The sequence below is a fragment of the Cololabis saira genome, chromosome 5 (assembly GCF_033807715.1).
Source record: "Cololabis saira isolate AMF1-May2022 chromosome 5, fColSai1.1, whole genome shotgun sequence".
Taxonomy (NCBI): domain Eukaryota; kingdom Metazoa; phylum Chordata; class Actinopteri; order Beloniformes; family Belonidae; genus Cololabis; species Cololabis saira.
Window position 1 is genome coordinate 1,751,619 of NC_084591.1, and position 20,043 is coordinate 1,771,661.

The 20,043-nt window shown below is 45.9% G+C and overlaps 1 protein-coding gene across 2 annotated transcripts; it reads right to left on the reverse strand.

The window, feature by feature from the left end:
- Window positions 1-4,931: 4,931 nt before the first annotated feature.
- On the reverse strand, window positions 4,932-18,229 carry adpgk (ADP-dependent glucokinase). Of its 2 annotated transcripts, none has more exons than XM_061720753.1 (6): window positions 17,926-18,229; window positions 16,656-16,881; window positions 14,875-15,058; window positions 9,116-9,312; window positions 7,011-7,109; window positions 4,932-5,797 (listed from the first exon to the last, which is right to left on the reverse strand). In XM_061720753.1, the coding sequence occupies exons 1-6, from the start codon at window positions 18,177-18,179 to the stop codon at window positions 5,240-5,242; spliced, it is 1,518 nt and encodes a 505-aa protein (XP_061576737.1). In that variant the 5' UTR covers window positions 18,180-18,229; the 3' UTR covers window positions 4,932-5,239. The 2 variants fall into 2 exon arrangements, with proteins under 2 accessions (XP_061576737.1, XP_061576738.1); XM_061720754.1 differs by having other exon boundaries at window positions 4,932-5,794; window positions 17,926-18,024.
- Between the last annotated feature and the right edge of the window lie 1,814 nt (window positions 18,230-20,043).

Here is a 20,043-nt window from a genome sequence, read left to right on the forward strand (position 1 = left end):
CTGCTCGGAGGCAGAACCACGCAGGCCAAGTATCTGATATAACAAAGTAAAAGAGTGAAAGAGCCGTCGGCTCACTTTGGATCGCGGCTGTAACGACCAAACACACAGTAAAGCATGATTTATGGTTCTGCGTTAAATCGACGCGCAACGTACGGTGCGCGTCGCTGCGTACCCTACGCCGTAGGCTCTGCGTCGATTTAACGCAGAACCATAAATCAGCCTTAAACCACAAACACTCACACAGACGGGCGTCGGATCAAAACACGGGTTTTATTCCCCACTTCTCCAGTTAAACGCAGTTGCTGGCCAGCTCTCTGCGGTGCAATTAACCCCAATCTTCAGATAAAACTAGTTTGTTGAGGAAAAAATATTAACTCTATTTGTAGCTGCAGAGGAAAAAAATAATCTCACGAGGAAAACAAAAATATTGCTCACGCCTCTTCAACATAATATAGCAGTCAAAAAAAAAGTAAGAGGGACACAAAACGTGTACTGTATGTTGTACTATTATACAAATTTATTGAAACACATGGCTCTTCAGGGATTCAGGGATCTCTTAGGGATTTCATATGGATCCAGACCGTTAATAATCATTATTTTCTCCATATACCGCTCCCTGGCTTCCTTGTTCAAGGTATCCCGGTAAATTCCAGTTCCTTTCCAGCAGTTTAACATCTTTTTTTTGCGTTCCTTCTGTTCACTTGGTGAAACAGAAAAGCGTCCCGTCTCCTCTCATCAAAACAAATGCAGTGACGGGACAGGAGTTTTCCAGCAGTACGCGCTGGTGCTCATGGGAAACGTAGTGTTCTTTCTGGTAAAACACTACCGATTTTGTCCACAAGATGCCGCCAAACTCAGAAAAGCTGAAAGTTACGTTGTGCTGCTTTAAAATTGCGCATATAGACACCCGATCCGACCCGTAAAACCCAAAAATTTTGCGCGCGTGAGCGTAGCGAGCGCGTGAGGGGCCCCCGGCCGTTTCGCACAGGGCCTCGCAAATCTCCCAGACGGCTCTGCCTGGAGCATTTGGTTTGTTTGTCCGTCAGTGTTTTGTTTTGTTATTCTCCTGTTTGTTTTGTGTCTCTGTATGGTGTAAGTTACCGTTACCGTTACCTCTCACCCAAATCCTCATGAGGGAGTTTGAGCTGCACAAGAGGAGCAGAACCGCCCGGTTCTACATCCTAGTAACAAAGGTGGACCCGGTTCTGGTAAAAGAACCCTCAACTACATCCAGAACCACAGCAGAACTCCCACCACGTAAACCCACCAACGTTCCTTCATGACTTCTGTGATCGGTTCTGAGGCGGTGCTTAGTTGTAATCTGTTTATCAAAAGAACTCATGGAGTTAAAGGAGGGGACGACCCCGGTACTCATCTATCTGGGAATCACCCGGTACTCCGGCATCGCCCCTCGTTCTGGGGACGACCCGGTACTCCCACATTGCCCCTCAAGGAGCCTTTAGAACCACCAACCGTTTTGGGACTTCAGGAGGAAACCAGGACTCGGAGAAGACCTGAGAAAATACTTGAAAGATAGCATGTCCCTGCTAACTTTAGCAGCTGCTAGTACATTAGCATGTCCCTGCTAACTTTAGCAGCTGCTAGTACATTAGCATGTCCCTGCTAACCTTAGCAGCTGCTAGTACATTAGCATGTCCCTGCAAACTTTAGCAGCTGCTAGTACATTAGCATGTCCCTGCTAACTTTAGCAGCTGCTAGTACATTAGCATGTCCCTGCTAACTTTAGCAGCTGCTAGTACATTAGCATGTCCCTGCTAACTTTAGCAGCTGCTAGTACATTAGCATGTCCCTGCTAACCCCAGTAGCTGCTAGTACATTAGCATGTCCCTGCTAACTCTAGCAGCTGCTAGTACATTAGCATGTCCCTGCTAACTTTAGCAGCTGCTAGTACATTAGCATGTCCCTGCTAACCCCAGTAGCTGCTAGTACATTAGCATGTCCCTGCTAACTTTAGCAGCTGCTAGTACATTAGCATGTCCCTTCTAACCTTAGCAGCTGCTAGTACATTAGCATGTCCCTGCTAACTTTAGCAGCTGCTAGTACATTAGCATGTCCCTGCTAACTTTAGCAGCTGCTAGTACATTAGCATGTCCCTGCTAACTTTAGCAGCTGCTAGTACATTAGCATGTCCCTGCTAACTTTAGCAGCTGCTAGTACATTAGCATGTCCCTGCTAACTTTAGCAGCTGCTAGTACATTAGCATGTCCCTGCTAACCCCAGTAGCTGCTAGTACATTAGCATGTCCCTGCTAACTTTAGCAGCTGCTAGTACATTAGCATGTCCCTGCTAACTTTAGCAGCTGCTAGTACATTAGCATGTCCCTGCTAACTTTAGCAGCTGCTAGTACATTAGCATGTCCCTGCTAACTTTAGCAGCTGCTAGTACATTAGCATGTCCCTGCTAACTTTAGCAGCTGCTAGTACATTAGCATGTCCCTCCTAACTTTAGCAGCTGCTAGTACATTAGCATGTCCCTGCTAACTTTAGCAGCTGCTAGTACATTAGCATGTCCCTGCTAACCCCAGTAGCTGCTAGTACATTAGCATGTCCCTGCTAACCCCAGTAGCTGCTAGTACATTAGCGGGTTCGTGCTAACCTTCTGAGCTGCTAGTACATTAGCGGGTTCATGCTAACCCCAGTAGCTGCTAGTACATTAGCGGGTTCGTGCTAACCGTATGAGCCGCTAGTACAGGACTTGAGAGAAGACGCAGACGACTGTTCACTTCAGTATTTATTGATTTTCCCGGCGGCCCGGTCGCCGCTGCAGCACCGGAGCAGCAGACGACCCGCCGGACCGGCGGTACCTGCTGACGTCACGCAGGTGCGTCACAACAAACACAGAACCAGAACAAACACGGATGCTGGTTTCTTGTTCTTCTGTGGTCACAAACGGGCTCTGCTGGACCCAGAACCAGATTCTGGTCCCGCTGGTCCGTGTAGAACGTGACGGAGCGGCTAAGGCGTAAACATCTTCATACGGGAGTGACAAGGAGAGGAGAGGAGGAGACGAATAAGACGAGGCCGTCCTGGGGAGGAGAAGGCGGTCCCGACCGAGGGGAGAGTCCTGCGACCGAGGGGAGAGTCCTGCGACCGAGGGGAGAGTCCTGCGACCGAGGGAGAGTCTTGCGACCGAGGGGAGAGTCCTGCGACCGAGGGAGAGTCCTGCGACCGAGGGAGAGTCCTGCGACCGAGGGGAGAGTCCTGCGACCGAGGGGAGAGTCCTGCGACCGGGGGAGAGTCCTGCGACCGGAGGGAGAGTCCTGCGACCGAGGGGAGAGTCCTGCGACCGGAGGGAGAGTCCTGACCGAGGGAGAGTCCTGCGACCGAGGGGAGAGTCCTGCGACCGAGGGGAGAGTCCTGCGACCGGGGGAGAGTCCTGCGACCGGAGGGAGAGTCCTGACCGAGGGAGAGTCCTGCGACCGAGGGAGAGTCCTGCGACCGAGGGGAGAGTTCTGACCGAGGGGAGAGTCCTGCGACCGAGGGGAGAGTCCTGCGACCGAGGGGAGAGTTCTGACCGAGGGGAGAGTCCTGCGACCGGGGGAGAGTCCTGCGACCGGGGGAGAGTCCTGCGACCGGGGGAGAGTCCTGCGACCGGGGGAGAGTCCTGCGACCGGGGGAGAGTCCTGCGACCGAGGGGAGAGTCCTGCGACCGGGGGGAGAGTCCTGCGACCGAGGGAGAGTCCTGACCGGGGGAGAGTCCTGCGACCGGGGGAGAGTCCTGCGACCGTGGGGAGAGTCCTGCGACCGTGGGGAGAGTCCTGCGACCGAGGGAGAGTCCTGCGACCGAGGGAGAGTCCTGCGACCGGGGGAGAGTCCTGCGACCGAGGGGAGAGTCCTGCGACCGGGGGGAGAGTCCTGACCGTGGGGAGAGTCCTGCGACCGAGGGGAGAGTCCTGCGACCGGGGGGAGAGTCCTGACCGTGGGGAGAGTCCTGGGTCCGTGGACTTCGCGGCCATCCGTTTTTTTGTTTTGAAATGACAAAATAAAAATAGAGAAATAATCCAAAATAATATGTTTCCCATTTCTTGTTTTGATAATAAAAAAGGGAAAACGGATCGTTATCCATTATCCTTTTCTCTATTTCCTATTTGTTTCCAAGGAAACTGAAAACAAGGATTGGACAAATGGGGGGATATAAGAATACTGCACATGCGCAGTAATAAATGAAGAAAGTGGTTTCTGGTTCTTTTGTTGATCAGATTGAAAATTAACAGATTTAGATTTTTTTAATGTAACAGAAAATAAATCAAATATGAAACCTGGGAGTGAAACATGAGTAACATCTGTAATCTCTGTCTTCACTCCGTCATGATGTTGTGACAGTCCGTTCAGCTGCAGCGTCCAATCAATAATCAATAATCAATAACATGAACTGAACTCTAACATACTGGAAACCAATAGGAAATAGAGAAAACAGTTTTACACTCGCTATTTTAATTCCCAATTTTGATTTTCAAACATCGCTGAAATCGGAAAACGGATAATGATCCGTTTTCCGTTTTTTATTATCAAAACAAAAAATGGGAAACGGATTATTTTGGATTATTTCTCTATTTTTATTTTGTCATTTCAAAACAAAAAACGGATGGACGTGAAGTCCACGGACCGTCCCGACCGAGGGAGAGTCCTGCGACCGAGGGGAGAGTCCTGCGACCGAGGGGAGAGTCCTGCGACCGAGGGGAGAGTCCTGCGACCGAGGGAGAGTCCTGACCGGGGGAGAGTCCTGCGACCGGGGGAGAGTCCTGCGACCGAGGGGAGAGTCCTGCGACCGAGGGAGAGTCCTGCGACCGGGGGAGAGTCCTGCGACCGAGGGGAGAGTCCTGCGACCGAGGGAGAGTCCTGCGACCGGGGGAGAGTCCTGCGACCGGGGGAGAGTCCTGCGACCGGATCGTCAGCCGCTGACGGGACGAAGACGAGGAAGACGGGAAACGAGGAGGTGAAGGTGTCGGTGAAGGTGTGGGTGAAGGTCGGGGCGGCTGGTTCCGTCTCCGCGGGTCCGAGCGGTGCTGTCGGTTGTGAGTGTGCGGTTCCGTCTGAAGGCACGGGGACCCGGTTCTGAGACTCCAGCTCCTCGGACTGGGTTCAGGGCCCGGGTTCTGGTTCCGGCTGGGCGTTAAAGGGAGCAGCTCCGAGGAACCGGAGCTGCTCGTCGGGAGAGTTCTGGGAGGAGGAACCTGAATCAGTACTGTGGTAACCGCGGTAACCGCGGTAACCGCCTCTCAGAGCGGCTGCGGGTCCAGCAGCTCCGAGTACACCAGCCCCTCGGCGGAGATGGCGTCCCCGAGCCCGACCGTCCGCAGCGGCCGCCGGCAGACCAGCACCGGCGTCAGGTGGAAGGTGACGTTGCCGCGGCGCCACGCGGTGACGGGCCGCGCCGGGTCCAGGGTCAGCCGCTGCCGCCGCGGCTCGGCGGCGGAGCCGTAGAACTCCAGCGGCGCCTTCAGCGTGGCCCGGGCGGCGTCCACGGCGGCCAGCCCGCAGGCCTGGCTGCTAGCCACCCGCGCCCCGGCCATCACCGCCGCCGCCTGGTTGCCCCACACGCCGTCCACCGTGGCCAGGACGTGGTAGGCCAGCGTGTGGAAGTGGATCCGGGTCAGGTCGCTCTCCGCCAGCGGGCCGTGGCGCTGCAGGATCCACAGCAGGATGTCGCTGACCACGCCCACGTCCGGCACGCCCGGCCAGGCCGGCAGCGCCGCGTGGGGCCCGCCGCCCGCCTGCGACAGGAACAGCAGCTCCTGCTCGTTCAGCCCCAGCGAGCTCACGGCCGGCATCACCTGCTAACAGGAAGAGGAGAAGAAGAACGGGATTAGACGGAGCACGGACGCGCCGCTGCAGAGGTTATTGATCACCGATCGGAAATCTGACGCTCCGATCTCAGCTGGTCCTGAACGTCAACGGCTGTTAGTGAGATAATAATAATAAAAATAATAAAAATAATAAAAATAAAATAATAATAATAAAATAATAATAATAAGAATAAAATAATAATAATAATAATAATAATAATAATAAAATAATAATAATGATAATAATAATAATAATAATAATAAAAATTACAACAATAATACCAATTAAAATACCAATTATAATAATAATAATAATAATAAAAAAACAATAATAATAATAATAATAATATAATAATAATAAAATAATATAATAATAATAATAATAACAAATATAATAATAATAATAATATAATAATAATAATAATAAAATAATAATATCAATAATAATAATAATATAATAATAATAACAATCATAATAATAATAACAATTATAATAATACTTATAATTATTATTATAATAATAATCATAATTATTTTTATTATTATAGTATTAATAATACTAATAATAATAATAATAATAAAATTGACAATAATAACAATTAAAATAACAATCATAATAATAAAATAATAATATAATAATAATAAAAAAATAATGAAAATAATAACAACAATTATAATAATAATAATTATTATTATAATTATTATTATTATAATAGTAATAATACTAATAATGATAATAATAATAATAACTTAGCATGTCCCTGCTAACCTAGCAGCTGCTAGTACGTTAGCAGGTTCCTGCTAACCTAGCAGCTGCTAGTACATTAGCGGGTTCCTGCTAACCTCAGCAGCTGCTAGTACATTAGCATGTTCCTGCTAACCTAGCAGCTGCTAGTACATTAGCGGGTTCCTGCTAACCTAGCAGCTGCTAGTACATTAGCGGGTTCCTGCTAACCTCAGCAGCTGCTAGTACATTAGCATGTTCCTGCTAACCTAGCAGCTGCTAGTACATTAGCATGTTCCTGCTAACCTAGCAGCTGCTAGTACATTAGCATGTTCCTGCTAACCTAGCAGCTGCTAGTACGTTAGCAGGTTCCTGCTAACCTAGCAGCTGCTAGTACATTAGCGGGTTCCTGCTAACCTAGCAGCTGCTAGTACGTTAGCACGGCAGAGCTGATCACTGGCCACCGTCGTCCACGTTTACCTGCTGCGTGATGCTGTTCATGAAGTCTCGGTCCGTCATGCTAGCTAGCTCCAGGTGGATGGGAACCGCTCTGGGAATGTTGGAGATCGTCGCCACGGCCTGCAGGGAAGGGAAGCCGCAGCGTTAGCACGTCACAACCGAGGAAATCAGTCACCAATATTAGATCAATGACGACACTCAGCTCTTTCCACACATACTCCCCCAGAACTCAGAGCGTCTGGACGACATTACACTCATTTAAAATAAAATAAAATAGTCTTGTTCAAAAGTTCTTCCTGTTATCCTTCCTGGATCTAAAACATGTTGGGTTGCCGACCCCTGGGTTAGACCAGCAAACAGTTGGTGCTTCCTTGGAACCGGTTATCTGGCCCGGAGACAGTTCTTAGTCAGTGGAAACAGAAAGCCCGGTTCCAAACTCAGCACTGGACCAGAACCAGAACCAGAACCAGAACCAGCCCTGGAACCGGTTTGGTGGAAAAGGGGTGACAGGGACAGAGTTCTGGGTGGACCCGGGTACCGTCCAGAGCTGAGGGCGACCCGGGCGACCCGGGCGTGTCCCTAGCGGGCCTTGTAGCTCCTATAATGTAATCATTTCCTATAATGTAATAAAATATCCTGACTGATATTGTAATAACATTTTTACAGATAATGTAATACCTTATTACGTTATTGGGAATTTATTACATTTTCAGGTGGGTTTTTTTTTTCCCAATAAATTATTTCAACTTGCACTTTATTTTTTGCTGTTTGGGATTGCAACCGTGGACGTAGCTGCTGCCGAACTAAATTTAGTTCTATACTGTACAATGATAATAAAGCTTCTTATTCTTATTCTTATATGGCTGTATGGAACTCAAAGTCTGAAATTTAACCCAATAGTCATTCTGGTGTTTCAAATCCAGCGTATAAAACATTCTTAGATACTTAAAACACAAAATGTAGAACTCTGGACTGAAAATGAACATATACATTACATTATTTGTCAAGTATTACATTATTAGTTTTGGGAAAGAAAAAAAAAAAAAGACCCACCTAAAAATGTAATAAATTCCCAATAAAGTAATAATGTATTACATTATCGGTAAAAATGTTATTACAATATCCGTCAGGATATTTTATTACATTATTGGTGAAGTTATTCCATTATTGGATTTTATTACATTTTCGATTGAGTTAAGTGCAAATTTTAATTCCATTTAGGGCTGGGCGATATATCGAGATTTTAATATATATCGATATATATTTAAACGTGATATGGTACGAGACAATATCGTTTATATCGATTTAAAGAAAAGATTATTTTTTTTATGATTTTGATCTAGCTTATTTTGTGACAAATTGACTTGAATGTTTTATTTGAGATTGTCACAAATGTTTTGTTATTTGCACAACTGTCAACCTCAGTGGAAAAGTCTGCCTGTTACTGTCTACATTGTATTAATTACAGTGTATTTTAATTTAATTGTTATGCAGGAAAGGGATATTTGTTTTATTTTATTCAAGAAGCATTTTTATTCTATATATGCAGGCAGTTTATTTTTATTTCATTTGTTTTATACATGTTGATTTTGTGCAGACCTCTGTTAATAAAGGAACCTGTGTGACATTTGGCACGAGGCTTTGTATTAAAACTGACTGTTTTTTTAAGGGTTTGATCAGAAAAAAGTTAAGCTAACAGAGATGCTAACAGAGATGCTAACAGAGAAGCTAACAGAGAAGCTATGCTATAATGCTTTGGGGGAAACCCCAATTATGGCAGAAAGAAAGAACGAACGAACGAACGAACGAACGAACGAACGAACGAACGAACGAACGAACGAACGAACGAACGAACGAACGAACGAACGAACGAACGAACGAACGAACGAACGAACGAACGAACGAACGAACGAAGTTCCAGGCCTATTGGCCCCCAGGACGTGAGCAGCAGTGTGAGCACCGGGTCATGTGACAGCAGCAGTGTGAGCACCGGGTCATGTGACAGCAGCAGTGTGAGCACCGGGTCATGTGACAGCAGCAGTGTGAGCGCCGGGTCATGTGACAGGAAGAGCAGCAGTGTGAGCACCGGGTCATGTGACAGGAAGAGCAGCAGTGTGAGCACCGACCTGCTGCAGCCGCTGCTCCCACCGCCCGCGGCCCTGGCCCTCCATCATGTGCAGGCCCGACAGAACCACCAGCTCGGGCCGGAACTCCTCCAGACTGGACACGAACGTCTCCAGAGACCTCATCTCCCCGTTGGACACGTCGTGGGAGAAGATGAAGCGGTTGGCCTGGGGGGCCTGAGCCGGACCCCAGCGCTCGCCTGGACAGGGGGACAGACGGGGGGACGGGACAGACGGGGGGACGGGACAGACGGGGGGACGGGACAGACGGGGGGACAGGACGGGGGGGACGGGGGGACAGGACATGCTCTTCTTATTCAAACACTTGTGAACATCGGCATCTCAGAAAGGACGGACTGTGGTTTGAACAGTAATTATCCGGCAGATCACAATTAGAGGATTTTTTGTGCCAAAATTAAATAAATACGTCATTAATTAATTAAAATGGGAATTAAATATATCATTAATTAATTAAATGTGTCATTAATTAAATAAAATTAGAATTAAATACCATATTGTCCCGATTATAAGACGACCCTCTTTTTCAAGACTCAAGTTTCAAGAAGGACTTTTTGAACACCAAATTCAATTTTTATACAGAAAATATAACGTATAACAATATATTGGAGAGAAAAAGCTTGTTATTTTGCCTCATTGAAATCATTATCTTGAAGTTTGCATCATAACTTCTCCTCAGCTGCCGGTTTACCTGCCGAACTTCCACCCTCTTTTCTCCAGATTGTCGCTACGTTTCTCCACTTTCTGTTATCTCTTCTCTTATTTTCTTCTCTTTTCTTTCTTATACTATTTTTTATTTTTCTTCTTCGTCACAGGGGTTCCTTTGGTCTGGGGAGTTAAGTTCAGCATTCGCTTTAAAGATATCTGGCGCCATCTAGTGTTGTGAATGGGTATAACGGCTAGACCCCGAATGGAAGACGACCCACTTTTTCAGTCTCATTTCAATGCAGAAAACACCGTCTTATATTCAGGCCAATACGGTATGTCATTAATTAAAATACAATTCATTTTAAGTAAAAAAAAAAATGTATTATTTCAGAATTTAATTAATGACACATTTAATTAATGATTCTGTGTTGCATGTGAATCATGAAATGTAAAACTGCATTTAATTAATTAATGACACATTTAATAAAGGATTTTGTGTTGCTGCGTGGGAATCATGAAATGTAAAACTGTCAGTTTCACTCGTCAAACTCAGTGGGCGGAGCTAACGCGAATCTAGTGGAATCCACTGCTTTGGTCTGAAACTGGAGGTAGAAGAGAAGCCTTTCTAAACATGACAGCTGTGAGTAGCGTGTTGTAGAGTTGCGTGTTGTAGAGAGTTGTAGAGAGTTGCGTGTTGTAGAGAGTTGCGTGTTGTAGAGAGTTGCGTGTTGTAGAGAGTTGCGTGTTGTAGAGAGTTGTGTGTTGTAGAGAGTTGTAGAGAGTTGTAGAGAGTTGTAAAGAGTTGTAGAGAGTTGCGTGTTGTAGAGAGTAGCGTGTTGTAGAGAGTTGTAGAGAGTTGCGTGTTGTAGAGAGTTGCGTGTTGTAGAGAGTTGCGTGTTGTAGAGAGTTGCGTGTTGTAGAGAGTTGCGTGTTGTAGAGAGTTGTAGAGAGTTGTAGAGAGTTGTAGAGAGTTGCGTGTTGTAGAGAGTTGCGTGTTGTAGAGAGTTGTAGAGAGTTGCGTGTTGTAGAGAGTTGTAGAGAGTTGTAGAGAGTTGTAGAGAGTTGCGTGTTGTAGAGAGTTGCGTGTTGTAGAGAGTTGCGTGTTGTAGAGAGTTGCGTGTTGTAGAGAGTTGCGTGTTGTAGAGAGTTGCGTGTTGTAGAGAGTTGCGTGTTGTAGAGAGTAGCGTGTTGTAGAGAGTAGCGTGTTGTAGAGAGTTGTGTGTTGTAGAGAGTTGTAGAGAGTTGTAGAGAGTTGTAGAGAGTTGCGTGTTGTAGAGAGTAGCGTGTTGTAGAGAGTTGCGTGTTGTAGAGAGTTGTAGAGAGTTGCGTGTTGTAGAGAGTTGCGTGTTGTAGAGAGTTGCGTGTTGTAGAGAGTTGCGTGTTGTAGAGAGTTGCGTGTTGTAGAGAGTTGCGTGTTGTAGAGAGTTGCGTGTTGTAGAGAGTAGCGTGTTGTAGAGAGTAGCGTGTTGTAGAGAGTAGCGTGTTGTAGAGAGTTGCGTGTTGTAGAGAGTAGCGTGTTGTAGAGAGTAGCGTGTTGTAGAGAGTAGCGTGTTGTAGAGAGTAGCGTGTTGTAGAGAGTAGCGTGTTGTAGAGAGTTGCGTGTTGTAGAGAGTTGCGTGTTGTAGAGAGTAGCGTGTTGTAGAGAGTAGCGTGTTGTAGAGAGTAGCGTGTTGTAGAGAGTTGCGTGTTGTAGAGAGTTGCGTGTTGTAGAGAGTTGCGTGTTGTAGAGAGTAGCGTGTTGTAGAGTTGTGTGTTGTAGAGAGTTGCGTGTTGTAGAGAGTTGTGTTGTAGAGAGTAGCGTGTTGTAGAGAGTAGCGTGTTGTAGAGAGTTGCGTGTTGTAGAGAGTTGCGTGTTGTAGAGAGCTGCGTGTTGTAGAGAGTTGCGTGTTGTAGAGAGCTGCGTGTTGTAGAGAGTAGCGTGTTGTAGAGAGTTGCGTGTTGTAGAGAGTTGCGTGTTGTAGAGAGTTGCGTGTTGTAGAGAGTAGCGTGTTGTAGAGAGTAGCGTGTTGTAGAGAGGTGCGTGTTGTAGAGAGATGCGTGTTGTAGAGAGTAGCGTGTTGTAGAGAGGTGCGTGTTGTAGAGAGTTGCGTGTTGTAGAGAGTTGCGTGTTGTAGAGAGTTGTAGAGAGCTGCGTGTTGTAGAGAGCTGCGTGTTGTAGAGAGCTGCGTGTTGTAGAGAGCTGCGTGTTGTAGAGAGTAGCGTGTTGTAGAGAGTTGCGTGTTGTAGAGAGTTGTAGAGAGTTGTAGAGAGTTGTAGAGAGTTGCGTGTTGTAGAGAGTAGCGTGTTGTAGAGAGTTGCGTGTTGTAGAGAGTTGTACAGAGTTGCGTGTTGTAGAGAGGTGCGTGTTGTAGAGAGATGCGTGTTGTAGAGAGGTGCGTGTTGTAGAGAGTAGCGTGTTGTAGAGAGGTGCGTGTTGTAGAGAGTAGCGTGTTGTAGAGAGTAGCGTGTTGTAGAGAGTAGCGTGTTGTAGAGAGGTGCGTGTTGTAGAGAGGTGCGTGTTGTAGAGAGATGCGTGTTGTAGAGAGATGCGTGTTGTAGAGAGATGCGTGTTGTAGAGAGTAGCGTGTTGTAGAGAGTAGCGTGTTGTAGAGAGTAGCGTGTTGTAGAGAGGTGCGTGTTGTAGAGAGGTGCGTGTTGTAGAGAGGTGCGTGTTGTAGAGAGGTGCGTGTTGTAGAGAGGTGCGTGTTGTAGAGAGGTGCGTGTTGTAGAGAGTAGCGTGTTGTAGAGAGTAGCGTGTTGTAGAGAGTAGCGTGTTGTAGAGAGGTGCGTGTTGTAGAGAGTAGCGTGTTGTAGAGAGTAGCGTGTTGTAGAGAGTAGCGTGTTGTAGAGAGTAGCGTGTTGTAGAGAGTAGCGTGTTGTAGAGAGTAGCGTGTTGTAGAGAGTAGCGTGTTGTAGAGAGTTGTTTGTTGTAGAGAGTAGCGTGTTGTAGAGAGTTGTTTGTTGTAGAGAGTAGCGTGTTGTAGAGAGTTGTTTGTTGTAGAGAGTAGCGTGTTGTAGAGAGTTGTGTGTTGTAGAGAGTAGTGTGTTGTAGAGAGTAGCGTGTTGTAGAGAGTAGCGTGTTGTAGAGAGTTGCGTGTTGTAGAGAGTTGCGTGTTGTAGAGAGTAGCGTGTTGTAGAGAGTTGCGTGTTGTAGAGAGCTGCGTGTTGTAGAGAGCTGCGTGTTGTAGAGAGTAGCGTGTTGTAGAGAGTTGCGTGTTGTAGAGAGTTGTAGAGAGCTGCGTGTTGTAGAGAGTAGCGTGTTGTAGAGAGTTGCGTGTTGTAGAGAGTTGTAGAGAGTTGCGTGTTGTAGAGAGTTGTACAGAGTTGCGTGTTGTAGAGAGTTGCGTGTTGTAGAGAGTTGTAGAGAGTTGCGTGTCGTAGAGAGTTGCGTGTCGTAGAGAGTTGCGTGTCGTAGAGAGTTGCGTGTCGTAGAGAGTTGCATGTTGTAGAGAGTTGCGTGTTGTAGAGAGTTGCGTGTTGTAGTGAGTTGCGTGTTGTAGAGAGTTGCGTGTTGTAAAGAGTTGTAGAGAGTAGCGTGTTGTAGAGAGCTGCGTGTTGTAGAGAGTTGCGTGTTGTAGAGAGTTGCGTGTTGTAGAGAGTTGCGTGTTGTAGTGAGTTGCGTGTTGTAGAGAGTAGCGTGTTGTAGAGAGTAGCGTGTTGTAGAGAGTTGCGTGTTGTAGAGAGTTGTAGAGAGTTGCGTGTTGTAGAGAGTTGCGTGTTGTAGAGAGTAGCGTGTTGTAGAGAGTAGCGTGTTGTAGAGAGTTGCGTGTTGTAGAGAGTTGCGTGTTGTAGAGAGTAGCGTGTTGTAGAGAGTTGCGTGTTGTAGAGAGTTGCGTGTTGTAGTGAGTTGCGTGTTGTAGAGAGTAGCGTGTTGTAGAGAGTTGCGTGTTGTAGAGAGTAGCGTGTTGTAGAGAGTAGCGTGTTGTAGAGAGTTGTAGAGAGTTGCGTGTTGTAGAGAGTTGTAGAGAGTTGCGTGTTGTAGAGAGTTGCGTGTTGTAGAGAGTTGCGTGTTGTAGAGAGTTGTAGAGAGTTGCGTGTTGTAGAGAGTTTTAGAGAGTTGCGTGTCGTAGAGAGTTGCGTGTCGTAGAGAGTTGCGTGTTGTAGAGAGTTGCGTGTTGTAGAGAGTTGTAGAGAGTTGCGTGTTGTAGAGAGTTGCGTGTTGTAGAGAGTTGCGTGTTGTAGAGAGTTGTGTGTTGTAGAGAGTTGCGTGTTGTAGAGAGTTGCGTGTTGTAGAGAGTTGTGTGTTGTAGAGAGTAGTGTGTTGTAGAGAGTTGCGTGTTGTAGAGAGTTGTGTGTTGTAGAGAGTTGTGTGTTGTAGAGAGTTGTGTGTTGTAGAGAGTTGCGTGTTGTAGAGAGTTGCTAATGCAGCAGCAGGTATCTGCTGTGACGGAGCCGCTGGAGCCGGAGGAGTTCTGTTCAGAGCTTCTTCAATTAAACTCGCTGCTTCTCTCAGCAGCTCTGGGCAGGATTTTGACATTTTGTACACCTTTTGGATTTGGATTTTGGAGTAGAGTAAATATTTTGGAGTAGAGTATCCAAACCAATGTAGAGGTGAATAGCGCCACCTAGTGTATCGTAATGTGTCCACAAGCCCTGCGACAATCCATTATGTGGATTGGATTTGCCTTGACTTGATGTGCAGGGGAACCAATCAGGTGTTTGGAATCCGCCCACTGAGTTTGACACTAAAACAATGCATCTCTATTATTGTGCGCCATGCGGGCATGAATTCATGAGTTTTGCGGCAGCAGGATGAAGAAAACAGTCCCGCTATATCAGGGCTCTAGTGCCATCTTTCTTGTGTTTATTATCATTTGCCACATAATTAAAGCAACCACATACTAAATTTAAAAAAATTATTAATTATCCGATTAGTCGACTAATGGTTTCAATAGTCGGTGACTAGTCGACTATTAAAATAGTCGTTAGTTGCAGCCCTAATTGATGATTCATTATGTTTTAAGCCTCATATTCAGCATCTAGTCAAGCAATTGAAGCTGAAATTGGGTTTTTATTTTAGAAATAAGGCCTGTTTTTCCTCTTATTCCAAAAAGAGACTTTGTGAATCAACTTTTAAGTCAGTGCTTGACTACGGCGATGGTTCCCGGTCGTCCTACCTGCTGCGTACTCCAGGATCAGGTGGAACTCGTCCGTCTCCTGCAGAGACTCCGGGGGGACGACGATCTGCTCGTCCAGCAGCTCGTGGAGCTTTGGACCGACCGGGCCGCACAGCAGAACCATGAGGTCGGAGTAGGACGCCATCTTCTGGCCGATGAGGGCGGCGTTCCCTCCCACGTACAGCTGCATCAATCAATCAATCAATCAGTGGTTTATTTCAGTTACATTACATCATATGCAACTGACAAATCGTTATCCTACATATTTACACTAGGAATGGGTGGTATTTTACCGTTCACGATAAACCGTCAAAAAAAATCCCCCACAGTAAGAATTTGTATCTCACGGTAAAAACGATAAATTCCTGTTGATGATGTTTTTGTGTAAAACTGATTTATGATTCTGTGTTAAATCCACGCACAACGTACGTGAAGGAAGGAAGGAAGGAAGGAGCCTGAAAGAAAGAAAGAAAGAAAGAAAGAAAGAAAGAAAGAAAGAAAGAAAGAAAGAAAGAAAGAAAGAAAGAAAGAAAGAAAGAAAGAAAGAAAGAAAGAAAGAAAGAAAGAAAGAAAGAAAGAAAGAAAGAAAGAAAGAAAGAAAGAAAGAAAGAAAGAAAGAAAGAAAGAAAGAAAGAAAGAAAGAAAGAAAGAAAGAAAGATAAATTCCCGTTGATGAGGTTTTTGTGTAACAAACAGTTGAATTGGTATTTTTTTTTATTGTCATTTTTATCGTTATTGGGATAAATGCCAGAAATTATTGATACATTTTTTAGTCCGTACCGCCCATCCCTAGAGTCAAGTTTTAATCCTGGCTTATAATAACTTTTGAATGTGTTTATTCTGCTTAATTCACCTTATTAACCGATTCTGTCCTCGTCAGACGTGGAAGGAGTAACGTTAGGCCGAGCTGGAACGTTACAATTAGGGCTGTTCGATTTTGCCCAAAAATAAAATCTCAATTTTTTTCTCTCAAAATCCGATTTTCAATTACAATTATTTTGTGAATTGACAAAAGGCAAAGAAATGATTTCAAATATGCTGTTTTTTTATTGAACATTTGCCCCATTGGGCTTTAAGTGCAAACTTTGCTCTTATTAAACCAAAAATGAATGAATTAAGTGCAAAACTCTGTAAAATAAGTTGAAAAAAAAATATAATATAATAAAATATAAAGTTTTATCTCTGAAAAAGAAAATCAGCAAATCAGCACTTGCAAACATACAGTAAGTTATATTTCCAATTAAATAAAACAAGACATTTTCTAATTAAACTAAACTGGGTCTTTGCATGCTAAATAATAATCAACCCATGAAGGAGGTAGAGGTGTGGAATGTCACTCATTACATTTGATATTCACATTTGCAAGTTTTTTGCTGGAACACGAGCCGGTCTAGCGGTGGCATGTTAGTATATCACCATGGTTACCACGCCCCCTCCTGCACTAAAGAGCCTCTCCCATGTTAGTTTATCACCATGGTTACAACGGCCCCTCCTACACTAAAGAGCCTCTCCCATGGGGCACTTGTCGCAGGTATTGAGAGGTATTTCCATCAATCATTAATATGGTATCAATCATTAATATGTGTGCAGACAAGGTATAAAAAAAAAAAAAAAAAAAAAAAAAAAAAAAAGTGAAAAGTCGATTTTACGAGTTTCACGTTTTAACATCGTTCTAATTACATAATAGCGATTACGATTTAAAATCGATTAATCGAACAGCCCTAGTTACAATCTCCAGCTTTAGGCTTCGTTATCGTCACTCATTTATCCTTCAACCTCACCTTGGCCCCGGGGAACTCGGCCGCCGCGCGGGCGACGCGGCGGAACGCCGGGCCGTCGCTGAAGAAGCGCTCGGCGGCGGCGCCGCGCTGCATGAAGTGGACGAAGGTTTCCTTCAGATCCTCCGGGGAGTGCAGCACCTCGTGGTCCCGGCCCGGCCCCGGGTCCAGCGCCAGCGCCTGCAGGAGCCCCACCCCGGACAGAACCACGTCCACGCAGGCGTTCACCCTGGAGGACGAGAGGGGGGTTAGCATGGTCCTGCTAACCTTAGCAGCTGCTAGGACATTAGCATGGTGCTGCTAGGACATTAGCATGGTGCTGCTAGGACATTAGCATGGTCCTGCTAACCTGAGCATGTTCCTGCTAACCTTAGCATTTTCCTGCTAAGCTTAGCATTTTCCCGCTAACCTTAGCAGCTACTAGTACATTAGCATGGTCCTGCTAACATTAGCATGTTCCTGCTAACCTCAGCAGCTGCTAGTACATTAGCATGTTCCGGCTAACATTAGCATGTTCCTGCTAACATTAGCATGTTCCTGCTAACCTTAGCAGCTACTAGTACATTAGCATGTTCCTGCTAACCTTAGCATGTTCCTGCTAACCTTAGCATGTTACTGCTAACATTAGCATGTTCCTGCTAACCTTAGCAGCTACTAGTACATTAGCATGTTCCTGCTAACCTTAGCGTGTTCCTGCTAACCTCAGCAGCTGCTAGGACATTAGCATGTTCCTGCTAACCTTAGCGTGTTCCTGCTAACCTTAGCGTGTTCCTGCTAACCTTAGCGTGTTCCTGCTAACCTTAGCGTGTTCCTGCTAACCTCAGCAGCTGCTAGGACGTTAGCATGTTCCTGCTAACCTTAGCGTGTTCCTGCTAACCTTAGCATGTTCCTGCTAACCTTAGCATGTTCCTGCTAACATTAGCATGTTCCTGCTAACCTTAGCAGCTGCTAGGACGTTAGCATGTTCCTGCTAACCTTAGCAGCTGCTAGGACGTTAGCATGTTCCTGCTAACCTTAGCAGCTGCTAGGACGTTAGAATGTTCCTGCTAACTTTAGCATGTTCCTGCTAACCCTAGCAGCTGCTAGTACATTAGCATGTTCCTGCTAACCCTAGCAGCTGCTAGTACATTAGCACGTTCCTGCTAACCTTAGCATGTTCCTGCTAACCCTAGCAGCTGCTAGTACATTAGCATGTTCCTGCTAACCCTAGCAGCTGCTAGTACATTAGCATGTTCCTGCTAACCCTAGCAGCTGCTAGTACGTTAAGACTCACCCCACAGCCACGCGGGTCCACCTGCGGCTCGGCAGGGTGATCAGAACCTCCCAGGCGGCGGAGATGGTTTCCTCCAGGCTGTTCTGGTTCTGGTTCTGGTCCTGGTTCTGGTCCTGGTTCTGGTCCTGGGACCAGGTCTGGAGGCTCGGCAGGCCGATGTACTGCAGGATCTGGTCCGGCAGGCCCGGCCTGCCGCCGTAGAAGTAGCCGACGGCCAGCGCTAGCAACAGCGCCGCGGAGGCTTTCCTCCACATGGTGCTGCAGCACGGGACGGCTTCGGACCGGAACCAGCGGAACCGGAACAGCCGGGACGAGCTACAGAACAAGCAGAGTAAAAAACATTAGCATGTTCCTGCTAACCTTAGAAGCTGCTAGCACATTAGCTGCTAGCACATTAGCTGCTAGTACATTAGCTGGTCCCTGCTACCCTTAGCAGAAAAAAAATCTACACACCTGGACAGACACGTTTACACACCTGGACAGACACATTTACACACCTGGACAGACACATTTACACACCTGGACAGACACATTCACACACCTGGACAGACACATTTACACACCTGGACAGACACACACCTGGACAGACACATTTACACACCTGGACAGACACATTTACACACCTGGACACACACACACCTGGACAGACACATTTACACACCTGGACAGACACATTTACACACCTGGACAGACACACACCTGGACAGACACATTTACACACCTGGACACACACACACCTGGACAGACACATTTACACACCTGGACACACACACACCTGGACAGACACATTTACACACCTGGACAGACACATTTACACACCTGGACAGACACATTTACACACCTGGACAGACACATTTACACACCTGGACAGACACATTTACACACCTGGACACACACATTTACACACCTGGACACACACATTTACACACCTGGACACACACATTTACACACCTGGACACACACACACCTGGACAGACACATTTACACACCTGGACAGACACATTTACACACCTGGACAGACACATTTACACACCTGGACAGACACGTTTACACACCTGGACAGACACATTTACACACCTGGACAGACACATTTACACACCTGGACAGACACATTTACACACCTGGACAGACACATTTACACACCTGGACAGACACATTTACACACCTGGACACACACCTGGACAGACACATTTACACACCTGGACACACACCTGGACAGACACGTCTACACACCTGGACAGACACACACCTGGACAGACACATTTACACACCTGGACACACACATTTACACACCTGGACACACACATTTACACACCTGGACAGACACATTTACACACCTGGACAGACACATTTACACACCTGGACAGACACACACACACACGCACACGCACACGCACACACACGCACCTGCACTCACCTGAGCGCAGGTAGCCGTTAGCCTCCGCTAGCCTTTAGCAGCAGCAGCAGAACCGACACCGGTCCGGGTCTCCGGGTCTTGGGCGGAACCGCAGCGGCTTCAGCGGTCCAACATGAGCGGAACCGGCGGAACCGGCCGACCGGACCCCCGACACGCCGGAACAGTCCTTTAGAAACTTCACAAGTGAAAGAAACTCATAAAGAAACACAGAAACTGCGGAAGTTGAAGCTGCGAGCTAGCCGTGCCGCTGCCGCGCATGCGCCTTGGCAGAATGGATGCTGCGTTTATGGAACCTCGGTAAAAAGAGGATTATAGTTTTTCCTCGTCTTTGCTGAATAAAACCAGTCCACCTTTCACGAGGTTCCGACCAAACCACAGTCAGTTAGTTAGTTAGTTAATAATAATAATAATAATAATAATAATAATAATAATAATAATAATAATAATAATAATAATAATAATAATAATAATAATAATAATGATGGTAATAATAATAATAATAATAACAACAATAATAATAATAATAATAATAATAATAATAATAATAATAATAAGAGTAATAATAATAATAATAATAATAATAATAATAATAATAATAATAATGATGGTAATAATAATAATAGTGATAATAATAATAATAATAATGATAATAATAATAATAATAATAGTGATAATAATAATAATAATGATAATAATAATAA